At 37.0% G+C, this 17,731-nt stretch overlaps 1 protein-coding gene across 17 annotated transcripts in view; it reads right to left on the reverse strand.

Annotated features, from left to right (window-relative positions):
• Positions 1–17,731, reverse strand: part of DOCK3 (dedicator of cytokinesis 3) — a 514,642-nt gene that overhangs the window by 158,871 nt on the left and 338,040 nt on the right. For 15 of the 17 annotated variants that reach the window (XM_077858742.1, XM_077858737.1, XM_077858736.1 and 12 more), the window contains 2 exons: positions 6,764–6,805; positions 5,988–6,142 (listed from right to left, as the gene is read on the reverse strand). In XM_077858742.1, coding sequence (XP_077714868.1) covers positions 5,988–6,142; positions 6,764–6,805 — 197 coding nt within the window. Of the gene's footprint in view, positions 1–5,987; positions 6,143–6,763; positions 6,806–11,174; positions 11,398–17,731 lie in introns of those variants that run through there. The other 2 variants (XM_077858747.1, XM_077858750.1) reach the window with 2 other exon arrangements.

Genomic DNA, 17,731 nt, shown 5'->3' on the forward strand with positions numbered 1-17,731 from the left:
CCCAGATGCCCCCACCACATGACCTGTGGGTTATTTAGTTATCACTTCAAACTCAACAAATCCCAAATTGAACTCATTTCCTTCACTCAGCTGGCTTCAATAATTATAGCACCACTCTCTGTCTCCAAAGTAAAACAAACAAACAAACAAACAAACAAACCAAAACAAAAAAACAAACCCACTGAATTACAGGTTTTAGAAATAGAAAAAGTGATTAAGAGGAATAACTAAGTTTATTGTTACATTTAGTAGAACTAATCGTTTCAGCAAATAATTATTGAGTACCTACCAAATGCCAATACTCTGTTAGGTTCAGGGGATTTGCTGGTGAATAAGATTAAAAAATCTGTTCTCATAGTGCTTACAGTCCAGTGATGGAAAACAGATAATAAAAAAGGTAAATATGTAAGCTATTTAGTATTCTAGATGGTGCTAAGTGCTAAAAAAGAAAAAACCCATAAAACAAGGAAAAGACACTGAGAATATGCATGTGTATGTGGGAAATGGTGGTAATGATGATTTTTTAAAAATATTTTATTTATTTATTCATGAGACACACACACACACACACACACACACACACACACACACACACAGAAGCAGAGACACAGGCAGAGGGAGAAGCAGGCTCCATGCAGGGAGCCCAACGCAGGACTTGATCCCGGGTCTCCAGGATTGCGCCCTGGGCGGAAGGCGGCGCTAAATTGCTGGGCCACTGGGGCTGCCGGGTAATGATGATTTTAATTCTAAAATTTTATTTGAGAGAGAGAGAAAGTACAAGTGGGGGATTGTGCAGAGGGAGAGGGAGAAGCAGACTCTCTGCTGAGCAGGGAGCTTGATGTGGAGGTGGTGATCCCAGGACCCTGAGATCATGACCTGAGCTGAAGGCAAACGCTTAACTGACTGAGCCACCCAGGTATCCCTGATAGTTTCAATTCTAGATAGGGTGGCCAGGAAAAGCCTGAAAGGATGATATTTGAGTAAAAACCTAAGAAGGTGAGGATGCAAGCACCGTGATGATATCTGGGAAATAGCAGATGCAAAGAAAGGCCCTAAAGTAGAAACATGTTATATTTCAGGGAATAGCAGAGGCCAGTATAAAGTAGAGTGATCAAGGGGAACAATAGGAAGTCAGGCTATAGAGGTAACAAGGCTGGGCATGATGCCCTATCTTCTCTTATCTTACTACTAGTTTCCTTATCCTGGGGCTTTATCACTTCATGGCTGCAACAGCTTCTAACTTACCTGTTTTCTAATTTAACCTATATATTACCACTATGATAATATCAACTCATCATTTTCAGCATGTCATTCATGTCATCCCCTTGCTCAAGGATTCATAAGGGTTATTCATAAGCTTACTGTCAATACAAACCTCTTCCTGTCTCTAATAACCTCTTCTAATTACCTGCATATATACTTTGGTGTCTTTGTTGTGTCTGACTCATGCTTTTGTCTTTGCTACTTTTTGTGCTTGAGTATCTTCTCTTCTTGAATTTACAATAAAATCCAAAATGCATTCATGGCAATAAGGTCCTGTATAACCTGATCCTTGACTATCTCTTCAATCCCCTCTTTATATATTCTTTCCTTTTCTCATTTGCAACATTCTAGCAACACTGAATGCCATTCAGTTCTCTGAATACAGTTTTTCCATGCATCAGGCCTTCTGTCTAGATCTCATTATCTACTCTTTCTGTTTACTCATACTTTAAGCCTTCAACATGGATGCCATAAGTGCCTCCTCTCACTACAATTCACATGAGGTTTCAGAGCACTCTGCATGATTTTCCTTCATAGCACCTATCACATTTTTAAAACTAATATACTTATTCATGTCATCATATGTTTAGTGATCTCTCTAGTAGAAAGAAGTGTTCTCTCTTATAAATCATGAGCTCTAGGAAGACAAGCAGGTATTTCTCTTGTTCACCTCAGTATCCCTAGGTTCTATCCTAATGGCTAGTAGATGATTAATAAATATCTGCTGAACAAATGAATTAGCACATTATCTAGATCCTGACCACTCTTAATTATACTACTTTCATTTTCTCCAAGAGCCTGGCTTCACAGCCTTTCAATGATCCTCTTTTTCTCTAACTTCTTTTTTAAAAAATTGTTCTTTGAATATGGAATTCAAAACCTTGGTGACAACTGATCTAGCTCACTATGACAGAAAAAGCTGTCTCTCTCAGTGTATTACATGGTAAAGTTGACTGTATCTCTTTCCCACACTATAGTTTAATTCTAAATACAAAGCAAGGTCTAATATGTAATTGATTAGAAAAAAACCAACAACCAATGATTTACGTAAGACTGCTCACTTTTTTAGCCTAAAAAACTCAGTAAAAGCTTCTATCTAAAAAGATTGTATTTTTTGTTTTTTCCTGACTGTTTATTGTGCTTAAAGTCTTGCTGCATCTCAGTAAGACATATATATGCCTTAATCTTACTTTTCCACTTAGCTTTGATACTTAAAATTGGGAAAATATATTGTCACACCTTCTAGAAATCCTGTAGTGCCCTGATCAGACCTCCTCAGGGTCAGGGACATTCCTTTTTAACCTCTAAATCCCAAACAATTATTACAGGGGCCCACAAACAAGAAATTCTTGCCAAAATATTCAACTAAATAAAAATTTCTCGATCAGTACTTATTTGACAGATGAATGATTATTCATTCATTCACTCAATAAATATTTATTTAATGCTCTAATATCCAAAGTCCTGTGCTTAGTACTGGGGCAGGGGGTGGGAGGGATGGTACAAAGACCACAAGAATGCTCCTATTCCAGTCGGGGAAATCTACATGCATGTGTGTAATTACAATTTCACATCTAATTATGGAATAAAGCTAGGTACAGGGTGTTAACATGTGCACAATGAAGTCCCAGGGCCGGACTATACTCATAAATATTGAGGAAGGTTTCGTATAGCTGAATTTCAATGGACAGGAAATTACCAAGCCAACAAGGATAGAGAGGCATCAAAGAGCAAGGTATGTTTAAGGAAAGACAACTAAGTCACCAAGATGTAGGAAATAAGGTTAAAGAAATAGAATTATATCATGCTGGTCCTTTTATATCACATTAAGTAACAAGGGCTGTAGGTTAACTGAGAGCTGACATGAAGTTTGCATTTTTAAAAGGTTAAGTATGGTGGTGGCTGTGGACAATAACTCAGGGTAGTCAGTAGATTCAGGGAATCTGTATTTGGTAGAAACGTGAAGGATCTGGGATGACAACAGGGATGGAGTAGGGGGAGTGATCTGATTGATATTCGGGAGACAGAAGTTGCTAAGATATAGCGATTAATTGAGAAGGGAAGGAGACAGGAGCCTAAGAGGATGCCAAAGTTTCTGACATGGATCTCTGAGCAAATGATAATGCCTTTCACTTGATTTAAGGAGCACAAAAGGAAATATGTGTGTGAGGAAAGAAAATGAATTAAGTTTAGGTATCCTGAGGTAGAAATATCTGAGGGACATCCAAGGACAGATGTCTGGTAGGAAAAAGAAAATGAAACTCTGAAGCTCAGGGGAGAGGTCTTAATCGGAGATTTAGATTTCAAGGCTAAATATTTATGATTTTGTACACAATGATAAAATGTCACAAAACCAGTTACAGCTACTAAGGCCCTACCAGCTGCTGTTTCCTCCTTCCTGCAGATCTTTTTAATACTCATCAGTCAATATCTATCAGGATGTGCTATGCAGGTTTGCAGTTTGTCATTCATGGGAGCCTCTCTAGGTTTGCCTGTAAGATCAGCAATGAGACTCAGCGTGCAGGAACATCTGGTCCTCTCTTTAGCCAGATGCTGCTCTGCTCACGTATACTTTTTGGCACAGAGGTGAGAGTGTCCTGGCAATACCAAATACTAGACTAGCACTGTTTGATTGATAATCTGATTGCTTTGTATCAACACTCTGTGCACCTAATGTAATATATCCCTAACCTTGCATGATTTCCAATAACTGCTTCTAGGAAGTAATATATGCCTAATCATTATGATAGCAAACTTAGCTGGTATCATCAGCTCAATGAACTAAAATTTTTGAGGGCTTATACAACTATACAAATGCTAATGGAAAGAAGAAGGAACACTTACCAATAAAACCTAGATCTAAAATTCTGCAAAATAAAATAAAATAAAATAATAAAATAAAATTCTGCTTATTAGTTCACTCTTAAAACTAAAAGTAAATGGTTATTTTCAACTAAGGACCTTACAGGTTTATTATATGAATGGAAAGGTGGTATAGTTCTCTAATAATAGGGATTTTTAAATGAGCAAAACATTTCTAGCAACTCTACAAAAGATTTTTTTTTACTTTCTTCTTTTAAAATGTCTTATTGTTTCTTGAGGCTCAATTATAAAATAATAAGTGATGCATGATGCACTTATGATCCTGCATGGATTATAAACCAGAGCAGGGGTGTCTCTGCTGGGTGTGGATCTTCTCTGTGCAGTAAGCCCAATAAAGCATGTATTGGGCATGTACTGGGATCATGGAAAGAGAAGACACTAGCACTCAAGGATGATAAAGTAGGGTACTCTGGTTTTCAAACTGCAATCCAAGGGCTTTCAGTGGTTACACACAGCACTGAGTGGGGGAAAGGGCATAGTGAGATTCCTATTATTTACCTTTTCCCTCCAATAGTAAAGTAGTTCTATTTCATTTATTGAGCTTTCTCATATAACTTAGCTTGAAAAGAATTCTTCCACATACAAAAATAAGTAATAAAGTTTACAAATCTGGCCTACTAGAAATACAGAGGCAGCAAGAATCTGCATCCACATAGCCCTGGCCTGAAGTTTTCTTGCCTGTGCACAGCAGCTGTAGCTACTATTCCTGCCACAATTACCTTCTACCACAGCTTTCCTAGACACACATAATGGGAGACACCAATGACAAGAAAACCCACATGCTCCCATCAATGAACTCATCATTTTATCTCTATACCAAAATGAAGCAAGGTGCTTTAATTTTCAGGGCAAGGTGTGTCAAGGTACTGTGGAACATGCTAATTAATTGCTTTTTATGGGTACTGTTATAACTTCCATTCTTAATTTTCCTATATATAACATACATTTGGAAAAATGGACACCTGTTTTCAAGTTTTATGTAAAAAAGCAAAATAAAAGACCCATAAAGCACTCTGAATGCAGGAAGTTTCCAAGCAATATAGAAGTATCCCCAAGTTTATTTTCTCTCTGCCCCACCTGGAAGACAACCAGAGAAGTGTTTGGACTCCCTAAAATTGGCTACAATGATCATATCACCCCATCAAAGCCTTGCTGGCCTGTAATGAAAGCGAAGCCTTGAGTGTCTCCTTGACTCCTCTCCACCTTTCAAGAAGAAAGCGCTGCTGCAGTTGCTCATGTTTAATTGCTTCACTGCTCTGCCAAGATACATGGTCTACTGAGTATCAGCCCCATTCTGTGGCCTCATTTCCAATCCAAGGAGAAGAGGAATGATGGAGTCAGACCAACCTTCCTGTCTGTCCAGAAGATGCTCTCCCCTTTGCAGGGCTGGAATGGCATTGAGGGCTGAGGCTGCTCTCAGACAGGAAGACACCATTAGCCTATTCCCCTGTGAACCCTCTCTTCCACCTGTAGTAAGGCAGGGGCCAAGGCTTCCTGCATTCTAGAGCTGGGCCTCTGCTGAATTTGCTTCATTCTGTGTTTCTCCTATGCGTTTCCTCTGGCACTGAATAAATGCATCCTTTTCTCTCCCTGAGGTGGTGACAGCCAAGACTGAGATTTGAATTTCCATATGGAAATAGGCATAGGATAAAAAAGAGGCCACACACAACTTCAAGGTACACTGGGATTTGAGGCAAAACTCCCAGCTAAGTAAGAGGTTACTTTATCTTGTTTTTCCTTCTCTGTGCATCTATCTTCTCTGAAGGCCAGAAATGCTTATGACCCAGGCAATACCATCCTTATACAGTCTCAATCTCACCACAACTTCTACTAACTTTTACCTGATCTGCTTGCCTTCTCTCATATCATATAAGGAAAAGAAGACATCGGTGTCTTCCCCAATGGTATTGTAGGTGAAACTCTTCAGGCTGAGGAAGAAGTGGTGTGGCACTGGCATCCGACAGGCTTCCCCATGACGTGGGCGCATTGTATCTACCTAATGAGGAAGGCAAAAAACAGTGATTCCTACTTTAGTTATTCACTATATTGACCATAAATAAAATGAAACCTAAATGACTCTCTTCATACTACCAAAGGGGATCACTGAAGAGAGACAGAGGTGTCTTCTGCTAGTAGGGGAGTGCTGCATCAATATGCTTGGTTTGAGGTGAGCAAATATGCAGCTGGGAGAAGTAAACTGAGTGAAGGAGCTATGGGAACAGCAATTCCAACTTATGAGTGAATTATATATCTTCACCAGGTCACACACTTCTAAATCCTCCAAGTTATTCCTTGGAGATGCTGTCACCCTGATGATGTACTTGATTTACATTGTTAGATGGTAATAGATACCATTCTAAATGACATTCTACTTTCTTCCAGATGGATTCATTTTAGTCTCCCAGTCCATATTATTTTAATTTGTGCTTATGTAAATTTGCACAGAGGAATGAGTGGAATGGCCAAATCTGCTTGGAGGTCAGGGCTATTTAGACGAAAGGAATCACATGATCAAGATGTCAGTGATGGCTATCCTTGCCTGATGCATTCCCATGCTGTGATCTCTTAAAATGAAGTGCTGAGGCAAAAGACTGGGAGATCTAGTTAAGCTGCTTACCTGGGATGTGCTTTGCTGGACACTCTGTCGACTAGATAAGTGCTGTAGAAAAAAAAAAAGAAAGAAAGAAAGAAAGAAAGAAAAAGAAAAATTCACTCAACTGGGAAGGAAACTAACTTTTATTAAGCATCCTCTACATGCTAGGCATTCTGGAATCTTTTACATATATGTTCTCATTTAATTCTGAAAACCTTTTTAGAACAATGTTATTTGTATTTGATTGAGGCAACTAAAGGTTGATGTAAAGAAGTGATGTGCTGAAGATCATACAGCAAGAAGGTGGCAAAGTCTGGATTCAAACTCTCCAGCTCAAAGTACCAGTCAAATCACAGGTGCTTGCTACTGGATTTATGCTTTGGCACTGTTCTCTCCACCCTCTACCACATCCCAAGCTGTAAGATCCAGCTTCTTCAGGCTCTCTACACTGGAGGAAGTCTTTAAATCCCTCTCAAACATGCTGTTCCTTTGCTGCTGGCTCATGTTAAAAGCATATTTCAATCCCAGCTACATGTAAATGAATTATGAAATCAGTCTCCCCAAGAGATATTTTCCTTGACTGTAAAACTAACATAAAAGCTTTTATTGTTTTCCTCATAGAGTTATTGTGAGGCTCAAGTTATATAATAGGATGTAGCACAATACATTAGTTAGGGACCTAACTGCAGAAGTCAGGACATTTAGTTTTACATCTTGACTCACATTTGTGTTTGCTGATTTACAAAGTAAGGATAATATTTTGTACTGAACTCAACCTCATAGGGTTTTGTGCAGATTGACCTGGCACAGTTCCTATTATATTGTAAGTGGCTGATCAGTCTCATTTTATTATTACTGGTATTCTTCTTTATAAGTAGTTATTACAGAAAAGTCCGTCACATTTAGGAGACCCTGGCCAGGAAGAATTGTGGGTTCAAACAATTCAGTCTCTGGTCTTGGTAAACTCAACAATGAGAGTTTCTATCTGTTTCCTTTGGGTCTCAGAAGTGTGAGACAGCACTCATTTGGTGAACTACTCTACATCACATGAGTAGGAAGGATGGTCGCTAAGTAGAATAGTTTCATTTCTTTTATTTAGGGTTAAATGTATTTGGAAAACAATACAATTAAATATTAATTTAAATGTATTTTACTAGCTGTATTTGCCAATTATTAAATATTCATGTGTATTATTAACTATATTAGTTAATTATTATTGACTATTAATGTTCATTCTTGGGACTAGATTATTCCATGATACATATTAAATATCACAAAATAGGCCACCATCAGCTTGGGAAATCATCGCATAAAATGTGATGTAAGAAGAAAGCATCATATGCAAAAAAGGTTTAAAAAAATCAAGTCTCCTATGGTTCACTGGCCCATATACTACTGGGAAGTTTACTGGCCTAAAATACTTTCCTTGGTTTTATTTTACTTTCAGGGGCTGCACTAAGTCATTCTTCTCAAGTGGATTTACTGATTAACTCTTAAAAATCACTACCAATCTTAAACATAAATGTTCAGTTATACTATATATAGAATTTTACAGCTAATTTCAGTGTAAAACATCCCTGTTGACAATAACAAATGTCATTCTAGATTTCAGAAGCATAAATTTGAGGAGAACTTTCAAACCAGTCTAAAAGCACACCACATGAGTGGCCAGAGAAGGGCATCAAAACTGGCATTCTGGAACATCTTTCATGGCACTATAAGGAAAAACCACTTCCCTGTTACCAGGCAGTATTCAGCTGGCCAGCTGATACATCCCTCTTCAGAACCATCACCACCTGTATTAGAGCTATAATGTATTATGTATATGTCTCCATGTTTGCTACCCAATTCTAGACTGCCCTCCCAGGGAGCAAAAAACCCTATCTTAATTGTCTTTATATCCTAAGTACATCAAAAGTATAAATTCATTAAGAATTTCATGGACATTGCTAGTGGGAGTATATATTGTCATTGTGAAAAAAATATGGCCTAATATATTAGAGCTGAAGATGTGATTACCTAATCATTCAGTAATTTGTCTCCTGATTATAAACCTTCAAAAAATTGCTTGCTGTTAATGTTATAATTATATTTTCTAATTAATAATATAAAATATTCAAAGACTTTTGTGAGTATATATAAAATATTTGGCTGGCCAGAGGTCTATCTATCTGGTCAGCCAAATACTAATACTTCTTTCCTTTAAATCTGTATTTCTGGGGCACCTGGGTGGCTCAGTGGTTGACTGTCTGCCTTTGGCTCAGGTTGTGATCCCAGGGTCCTAGGATCCAGTTCCACATCGGCCTCTCCGCAGGGAGCCTGCTTCTGCCTCTGCCTATGTCTCTGCCTCTCTCTCTGTGCCTCTCATGAATAAATAAATAAAATCTTTAAAAATAAAATAAAATAAATCCGTATTTCTGATAATATGGGTAACTTATCTTTTCCTAGGGAAACTTTTTTATTTTAGCCAAGTTTTCTCATTTATTACTAGATAATTAAAATATTCTCTTACAATTGCTTCTGTGTTCCTTTATGTTTGGAATAAATTTTCCTTTCTCATTAAAAAAAAATGTATGCACTACATTACTGTTCTGCTAAATTTCCTCCATATAGAAGGCATTTTCATCCCTTTGAAGTCTCTGGTTCATTTAGCCTACAAAAGTCTACCGATATGAAAAAAAAAAAACCCACTGCTGCTTTAGACATTCTATTCAGCTGAATAACACAATTAATTGCCTGCTATAAAGGTTTAGAATTATGTTAACTATTGTGGGTCTTACAAGGAAATATAAGACATATCTAGTCAGGATCGCTAATAAAATGATGCTTCATTGTTGGTAAATAATCCAATCATTTAATTTAGTCCAGAAAAGAAAGTACAAACACTGATCTAATAAAAATATTAATTACCACTGGAAGATAACAGACTAACACAGTTCCCAACACATGCTAATGTGGAAAGATAATAACATAACAGGAGGTTATAACATGAGTGCTCTGTTAGATCCTCGCACAATTTAGAAGCTCTTATACAACCTTCAAGTGTCTACATTCCCCAAAGCGGCATACCTAATTAAAATTAATATAAATACTTTGTTGTTGCCCTTTGAAATGCTTTCTAGTTTGGGCAGCACCAATTCTCTGTTGCTAAAAGTGGATTTGGACATGTTACTATGCAGAAGCAAGAAATGAGGAGCATTAGTGGCTTCCTCTGGCTCCTGTCATATAGAAGAGAAAATCCATTTGTGCATTTAAAGAGATTTTTATCAATTATTACCACTCATCATTTGCACAGGGGATTGTTGCCTTTTTTTTTTTTTTAAGAAAAACAAAATGTTCTAAATGTCAGCTTAAGGTATAATCCTACTCATAAAGGTTTCCTTGTAAAATGAGTGACAGAGTATTAATCAGAAAGTTTCACATAGAATCTGTAATCTCCAGTAATAAATACATTTTATTTATTTATTAAAGATTTTATTTATTCATTCATGAGGGACAGAGAGAGAGGCAAAGACACAGGCAGAGGGAGAAGCAGGCTCCATGGAAGGAGCCCAACGTGGGACTCCATCCCTGGTCTCCAGGATTACACCCTGGGATGAAGGTGGCGCTAAACCACTGAGCCACCCAGGCTGCCCTCCAGTAATAGATTTAAATGTTAATACAAAAATGTTCTAAATGGTTATTCCTTTGAAACTTGTTGATAAATTTAAAATATAACCCAAACACTTACTGTGCATTTATTTACTGTATGCAATTTAACATAAAAATAAGTGGTTTTCAATAAATGTATGGACTTTCAAAAGGTTGGTTTCAAATGGTTTTTCTTCACTATATCTAGTTCTTTCTAAAAGCAAATACATGGGATAAAATACAGAAAAAAACAATATGAAATGAAAACAATTAAAAGGGGCTTGAACTTTTCTTTGGCCTTTTTGGTAAGTTAACATTTTAAAATTAACATTTAAGTATGCTAAACATAATATAAGCATACAGTATTAAAAGTTAAATAACCCTAAAAGCCTTGCAATAAAATTATCAGTCCTCTACTCACCTGTACTATTTCCTAGAAGTAAGTACTTCAAACTTTTTACAACTTTTTTTCCAAAATTTGTCGAATATTTCTAAAGGTCACATTTAGTTTTAGATTTACCTACTGGCTTCTTATAATGGCAGCTAAGGATTTCCACATCTGTTTAAATCAATTTCCCTTCATTTATCTTCCTAATATTTCACAAGCTTTGGTTAAAACTTGTTTATAAGATTGTAACTTTTAAATATTGTTTACTGGTGAGCCAAATAGTGTACTTCAATTACATTTCCTTTCTTCTACTACATTCTGCTTTTCTTTGGAATCTCAGTTGTATTTAAACTATAGCATCTTCTCTTATGCCCTCCTACAACTCTATAAAATACTTTTCTTTTTAAAATAAAATACCTTTGAAAAACATTCTCCATGTGGTAAAACTATCAAATATTGTCTGAAGTCGTTTTCCTCCTGGAGAGGTTTCCTGGCTGCCCTCTGCCTTCATCTGAATCAGTTACTCTCCAGGTCTATTGCATGAATGTCATCCTGGAACCTCCCTCTGATGGTAATCTGAGAATTCTTTGCACCTCTCCTGGTAGTCAGAATCCTTTTGCTGGATGGCACATAACAGCATCTTTTGGTTTATTCCTTCATTTTAAAGAAATAATTTATCCTTCAGTAGTTTCCTGAAAAATGGTTAAAGAGACTTTTTGTTTGTTTTGATAATTTGGGTGACCAAAATTTTCTTTAGGCTACTTTCCCATTTGATTGATAATGTAGCTGAATAAAAATAACATTCTAGGTCAAATTTTATTTTCCTCAGAATTTTAAAGGCAATATTTCATTATTTTCTAGTCTTCAACGTTACTACTAGGAAGACAAATGTTATTTTTATGATAAATCCTTAATAGGTGACTTATTTTTCTTGCTGGAAGCGTTCAGCTTTAGTGAGCTGAGATTTCATAATTAAGTGCTAAATATTTGTTAGGCCCTTTCAATCTGGACACTCATATCTATGTTCTGGAGAAGTTTTTTTCAGCTTTATTGAGGTATAATTGACATAAAACATTATATAAATCTAAGGAACAGAACATGATGATTTGATACATATATAATACTGCAAAGTGAGTACCACAATAAGGTTAATTACATACTTCATCTGACATAATTACTTTTTTGTTATTGGTATGGTGAGAACATTTAAGGTCTACTCTTTTAACAACTTTCAAGTACAAAATATACTACTGTTAAGTACAGTCACCATGCTTCACATTAGATCCCCAGAACTTAATCCTCTTATAATATCTCATTTTCCCTTCTCCCCAGCCCCTGGAAACCATCAATCTACTGTGTTTTGGGGTTCTGCTTTTTTAGATTTCATATATAAATGAGATCACAAAGTGTTTGTCATTCTCCGGCTTATTTCATTTAGTATAATGCTCTAAAGGTTTATCCATGTTGTCACAAATGGCAGGATTTTCTTCTTTATTATGTATGATTAATATTCCATTGCATGTATACTATATTTTATTTATCCATTCATTCATCAATGGACACTTAGATTGTTTCTGTGTCTTGGTTATTGTAAAAAAGGCTGCAATGAACAAGAAAGTGCAGTTATCTCTTTGAGATCCTGATTTCAATTCCTTTGGATATATACCCAGAAGTAGAATTGCTAGATCATATGGTGGTTCTATTTTCTCTTTTTTGAGGATTCTCCATTCTGTTTTTTATAGTGACTGTACAAATTTGTATTTCCAACAACAGAGGACAAGAGTTCTTTTTTCTTTCTTTTTTAAAAAGATTCATTTATTTATTTAAGAGAGAGAATGAGCAAGACAAGTGGGGAGAGGGGCAGAGGGAGAAAATCTCAAGTAGATTCCCCATTAAGTGTGGAGCCCAAGGATGCAGGGCTCAATCTCATGACCCTGAGATCATGACCTGAGCCAAAATCATAAGTGGGCCACTCAACCAACTAAGCCACTGAGGTGCCCCAAGAGTTCTCTTTTCTATACATCCTTGCTGTTATTTATCTCATCTTTTAAAAATTGTTTCTTTTATTTATGATTATTGTAATATAAATGACATATGTTAGTTTCATGTCTATAACACAGATTCAAAAATACTATTATTAAATGTTCACCAAAGTTGTGTAGTCACTTTCTGTCACCATTTGATGTTATTACAATATTATTGACTATACTTCCTATGATGCACTTTCCACTCCATGAATCATTTATTTTATAACTGAAAGTTTGTACGTACCTTGTCTTTCTGATGACAGGCATTCTAACAGGTATGAGGTAATATTTCATTGTGTTTTTGATTTGCATTTCCCTAATGATTGGTGATACTGAGTACCTTTTCATGTATTTTTGTGTCTTCTTTGGAAAAAAGTCAGATCCTTTGCGCATTTAAAAAATCAGATTATTTGTTATTTGCTCTTGAACTTAAGGAGTTCCTTGTGTATTTTGATTATTAAGTTTTATCACCTATATGGTTTGTGAATATTTTTTTCCAATTCTTTTTTTTAAAGATTTTATTTATTTGAAGGAGAGTGAGAGAAAGGAGCGGGGGGAGGGGTAAAGAAAGAGGGAGAGGCAGACTCCCTGTTCAGCTGGGAGCCTGACCTGGGGCTCAATTCCTGGGACTCCTGGATCACAACCCTGTGATAAACAGCTGAAAACAGATGTTTAACCAACTGAGTTACCCGGGCACTCCTATTTTTTCCTATTCTGTAGGCTGACTTTTCATTTTGTTGATTGTTTCTTTTTGCTAACTAGGAGCTATTTTGTTTTAATGTTGTCCCACTTGTTGATTTTCACTTTCACTGTTGTGCTTTTGGTATATTCAAAAAAACACTGCCAACACCAATGTCAAGAAGCTTTGCTCTGTGTTTTCTTCTGGGAGATCACAGTTTCAGGTCTAATATTTAAGGCTTTAATCCATTTAGAGTTAATTTTTGTGGTGATTTTAAGACAGAGACACAATTTCATTCTTCTGAATGTGAATATCCAGTTTTCTCAATATTTACTAAAGAGACAATCCTTTCCCCATTGAATATTATTGGATCCTTTGTCAAATATTAGCTGATCATACATGTGTGGGTCTACTTCTGGGGTCTTAATTCTGTTCCATTGGTCTGTGTGTCTATTTTTATGCCAGTACCACACCATTTTGATTACTATAAATTTATAATATAATTTGAAATCAGAAAGTGTGATACCTCCATCCTTGTTCTTTCTCAAGATTGCTTTATCTATACAGGGTCTATTGTGGTTCCATTTGAATTTTAGGATTTTTTTTCTAATTCTGGAAAATTCCACTGGCATTTTGATAAGGATTATATTGAATCTATACATGGATTTATGCAGCATGGACATTTTAAGAATATTTCTTCTTCCAATTCATAAACATGGGTATCTTTCCAATTACTTGCATCGTCTTCAGTTTCTTTCATCAATGTCTTATAATTTTTAGTGTATAGCTCTTTCAGTTCCTTGATTAAGTTATTCCTAAGAATTTTATTGTTTTTGATACTATTGTTATTGGGATTGTTTTCTTTATTTCTTTTTCAGATAGTTCATTGTGAGTGTATTCTGACTTTTGCAATTAACTTTTGTGTGTTGATTTTGTATCCCTGAAACTTAACTGAATTTATAGTTAACAGTTCTGGGGGACAAACTTCAGGATTTTCTATATATAAGGTCATGTCACATGCAAATAGAAACAATTTTACTTTTCTCTTTCCAACTTGGATGCCTTTTTTTTTTTCTTGTCTAATCGCTCTGGCTAAAACTTCCAATACTAGGTTGAAAAGGAATGGTGAGATTAGGTACCCTTGTCTGTTTCTGATGTTAGAGGAAAAGTTTTCAACTCTTCGCTATTGGGCATGATGTCAGCTGTGGGCTTGTCACATATAGTCTTTACTATGTTGAGGCAAGTTGCTTCTATGTCCATTTTGTTGAGAGGTTTTTTTTTTTTAAATTATTTTAGAGAGCGAGATGAGAAGTGAGAGGCAAAGGGAGAGGGAAAGAGAGTCCCAAAAAGACTCTGTGCTGACCCTGAGATCATGACCTGAGCTGAAACCAAGAGTTGGGCACTCAACCAACTGTGCCACTCAGGTGTCCAATTTTTTTTTTAATCATGTTAGGATGTTGAATTCTGTCAAGTGCTTTTTCTGCATCTATTGAGATGATCCTATGATTTCAATGTATCATTTCATTAATGTGGTGTATCACCTTTATGCTGAACAATCCTTGAATTCTAGGAATAAATCCCACTTGTTCATGGTGTATGATCCTTTTAATAAGCTGTTGAATCTGATTTGCTAGTATTTTGTTGAGAATTTTTGCACCTCTATTCATCAGGGATTTTGGTCTGTAGATTTTTTTTTTTTTCTGGTATTCAGTCTTCTTAAATGTTCAATAGAAATCACCCATGAAGCCACTTGGTCCTCAGCTTTTGTTGGGAAGTTTTTGATTACTGATTTGCTCTCCTTACTTGTTACTAGTCCGTTTTCTATTTCTTCTTGATTTAGTCTTGGTAAATTGTATGTTTCTATCTAGACTGTCCAATTTGTTGGCATATAATTATTCATACTACTTTCTTATAATCATTTGTATTTCTGTTGTATCAATTGCAATGTTCCCTTTCATCTACAATTTTATTTGAGTTCTCTTCTTTCCTTGGTAAGTCTAGCTAAAGGTTTTTCAATTTTATCTTTTCTAAAAACAAAACAAAACAAAACAAAACAACCCTTCAAATCTTAGTTTACTTTCTTGATCCTTTCTATTGTTTTTCTATCCATTTTCTATATTCTTAGCAGGACTTTATCTCCTTCCTTCTGCTAAATTTGGACTTTGTTCTTTTTCTAGTTCTTTGAGCTATTAAATTCAGTTGAAATTTTTCTTTTTTTTGTAATGCAGGCATTTATTACTGTAAACTTTTCTCTTATAATTGCTTTATTTATTTAATGTTTAATAAATTTTAGCATGCTGTGTTTCCATTTTTTTGTCTCAAGATGCTTTTTAAAAAAATTTCTCTCTTGATTTGTTCTGTGACCCACTGGTTATTCAGGAGTGTGGTGCTTAATTTTCATACATTTGTGAATTTTCCAGCTTTCTTTCTGTTATTGATTTCTAGTTTCAAATAATCATTGTCATAAGAAAAGATATTTCATGTAATTTTAATCTTCTTAAATTTGTTAATACTTATCTTGTAGCTTAACATATGATCTGTCCTGTAGATTGTTCCATATGCACTTGAGAAGAATGTGGATCCTATTTTGTTTTAGGATGGAATATCTGTTGGTGATAAATGTCTGTTAGGTCCATTTGGTCCTAAGTATAAGGACCTAAGTCAAGTCTAATGTGTCTATGTTTTTCTGTTTGGATGATCTATCCAATGTGGAAAGTGGGGTATTGACATCCCTGTTATTATTATATTGCTATTTATCTCTTTAGTTTCATTAATGTTTGCTTTCTATATTTAGGTGTTCTGAAGTTGGGGACACATACATTTACATCTGTCATATGTTCTTAGTTAACTGATCCTTTCATCATTATATAATCACCTTGTCTCATTACAGCTTTTGACTGAAAGTCTATTTTGTCTGATATAAGAATAGCTACCACTGCCATCTTTTGGTTTCCATTTAAGTGGAGTATCTTTTTTTCTATCCCTTTACTTTCTGCCTATATGTGTCCTCAAAGCTAAAGGAAGTCTGTTGTAAGTAACATATTCTTTGATCATTTTTTAACCTATGTAGCCACTTTATATCTTTGATTGAAAAATTTAAACCATTTACATTTAAAGTGATTAATGAGGAGGAGGGGCAAGATGGCAGAAGAGTAGGGTCCCCAAATCACTTGTCCCCACCAAATTACCTAGATAACCTTCAAATCATCGTGAAAATCTATGAATTTGGCCTGAGATTTAAAGAGAGGACAGCTGAAACGCTACAGTGAGAAGAGTTCGTGCTTCTATCAAGGTAGGAAGACGGGGATAAAAGAAATAAAGAAACAAAAGGCATCCAAGGGGGAGGGGTCCCACGAGGAGCTGGGCTAAGGCCGGGGCGAGTGCCCCCAGGACAGGAGAGCTCCGTCCCGGAGAAGCAGGAGCTGCACCAATCTTCCCGGCAGAAACGCGCCCGCAGGGAGTTGGAGCAGGACTCCAGGAGGGCGGGGATGCCCTCAGGCTCCCGGGGACACTAACAGACACCTGCGCACCCAGGAGAGTGCGCTGAGCTCCCTAAGGGCTGCAGCGCGCATACATTGACCCGGGAGCAGATCGGAGGGGCTCGGGCGCGGCTCCGCGGAGAGGCGGCTGCGTGGCCTAGAGAGCTAATCCAACAGCGCAGGCCCGGGAGCACAGGGCGCTGGGACACAGCCCAGGATCCGGCCTCCCCCTGGACAGGCAGAGGCCGGGAGGGCACAGGACCGCAAGGACACTCCTGCCCGGAGCTGAGCAGATCAGCGGCCCCGCCCCGGAGCCTCCAACCCCTGCAGACGGAGATCTCTGGAGTTACTGCGGGAGCTGACTCCAGGGCTCCAGAGCTGGCCCCGCCACTGTGGTTTTCCTCCAGGGGCCTCACGGGGTAAACAACCCCCACTGAGCCCTGCACCAGGCAGGGAGCAGAGCAGCTCCCCCAAGTGCTAACACCTGAAAATCAGCACAACAGGCCCAACCCCCAGAAGACCAGCTTCCAGTTGGACAAGTTCCAGGGGAAGCCAAGGGACTTAAAGTATACAGAATCAGAAGATACTCCCCCGTGGGTTTTTTTTTTTTTCTTTTTGATTTCTGATTGCTTCCCCCACCCTTTTTTCCCCTTCTTTCTTTTTCTTTCTCTTTTTCTTCTCTTCTTTCCTTTTTTTCTTCCTTTTTTCTTTTTTCTTTTTCTCTTTTCTTTCCTTCTTTCTCTCTCTTTTTCTCCTTTTCCCAATACAACTTGCTTTTGGCCACTCTGC

Source organism: Canis aureus, chromosome 19, assembly GCF_053574225.1.
Source record: "Canis aureus isolate CA01 chromosome 19, VMU_Caureus_v.1.0, whole genome shotgun sequence".
In the NCBI taxonomy this organism is placed as follows: domain Eukaryota; kingdom Metazoa; phylum Chordata; class Mammalia; order Carnivora; family Canidae; genus Canis; species Canis aureus.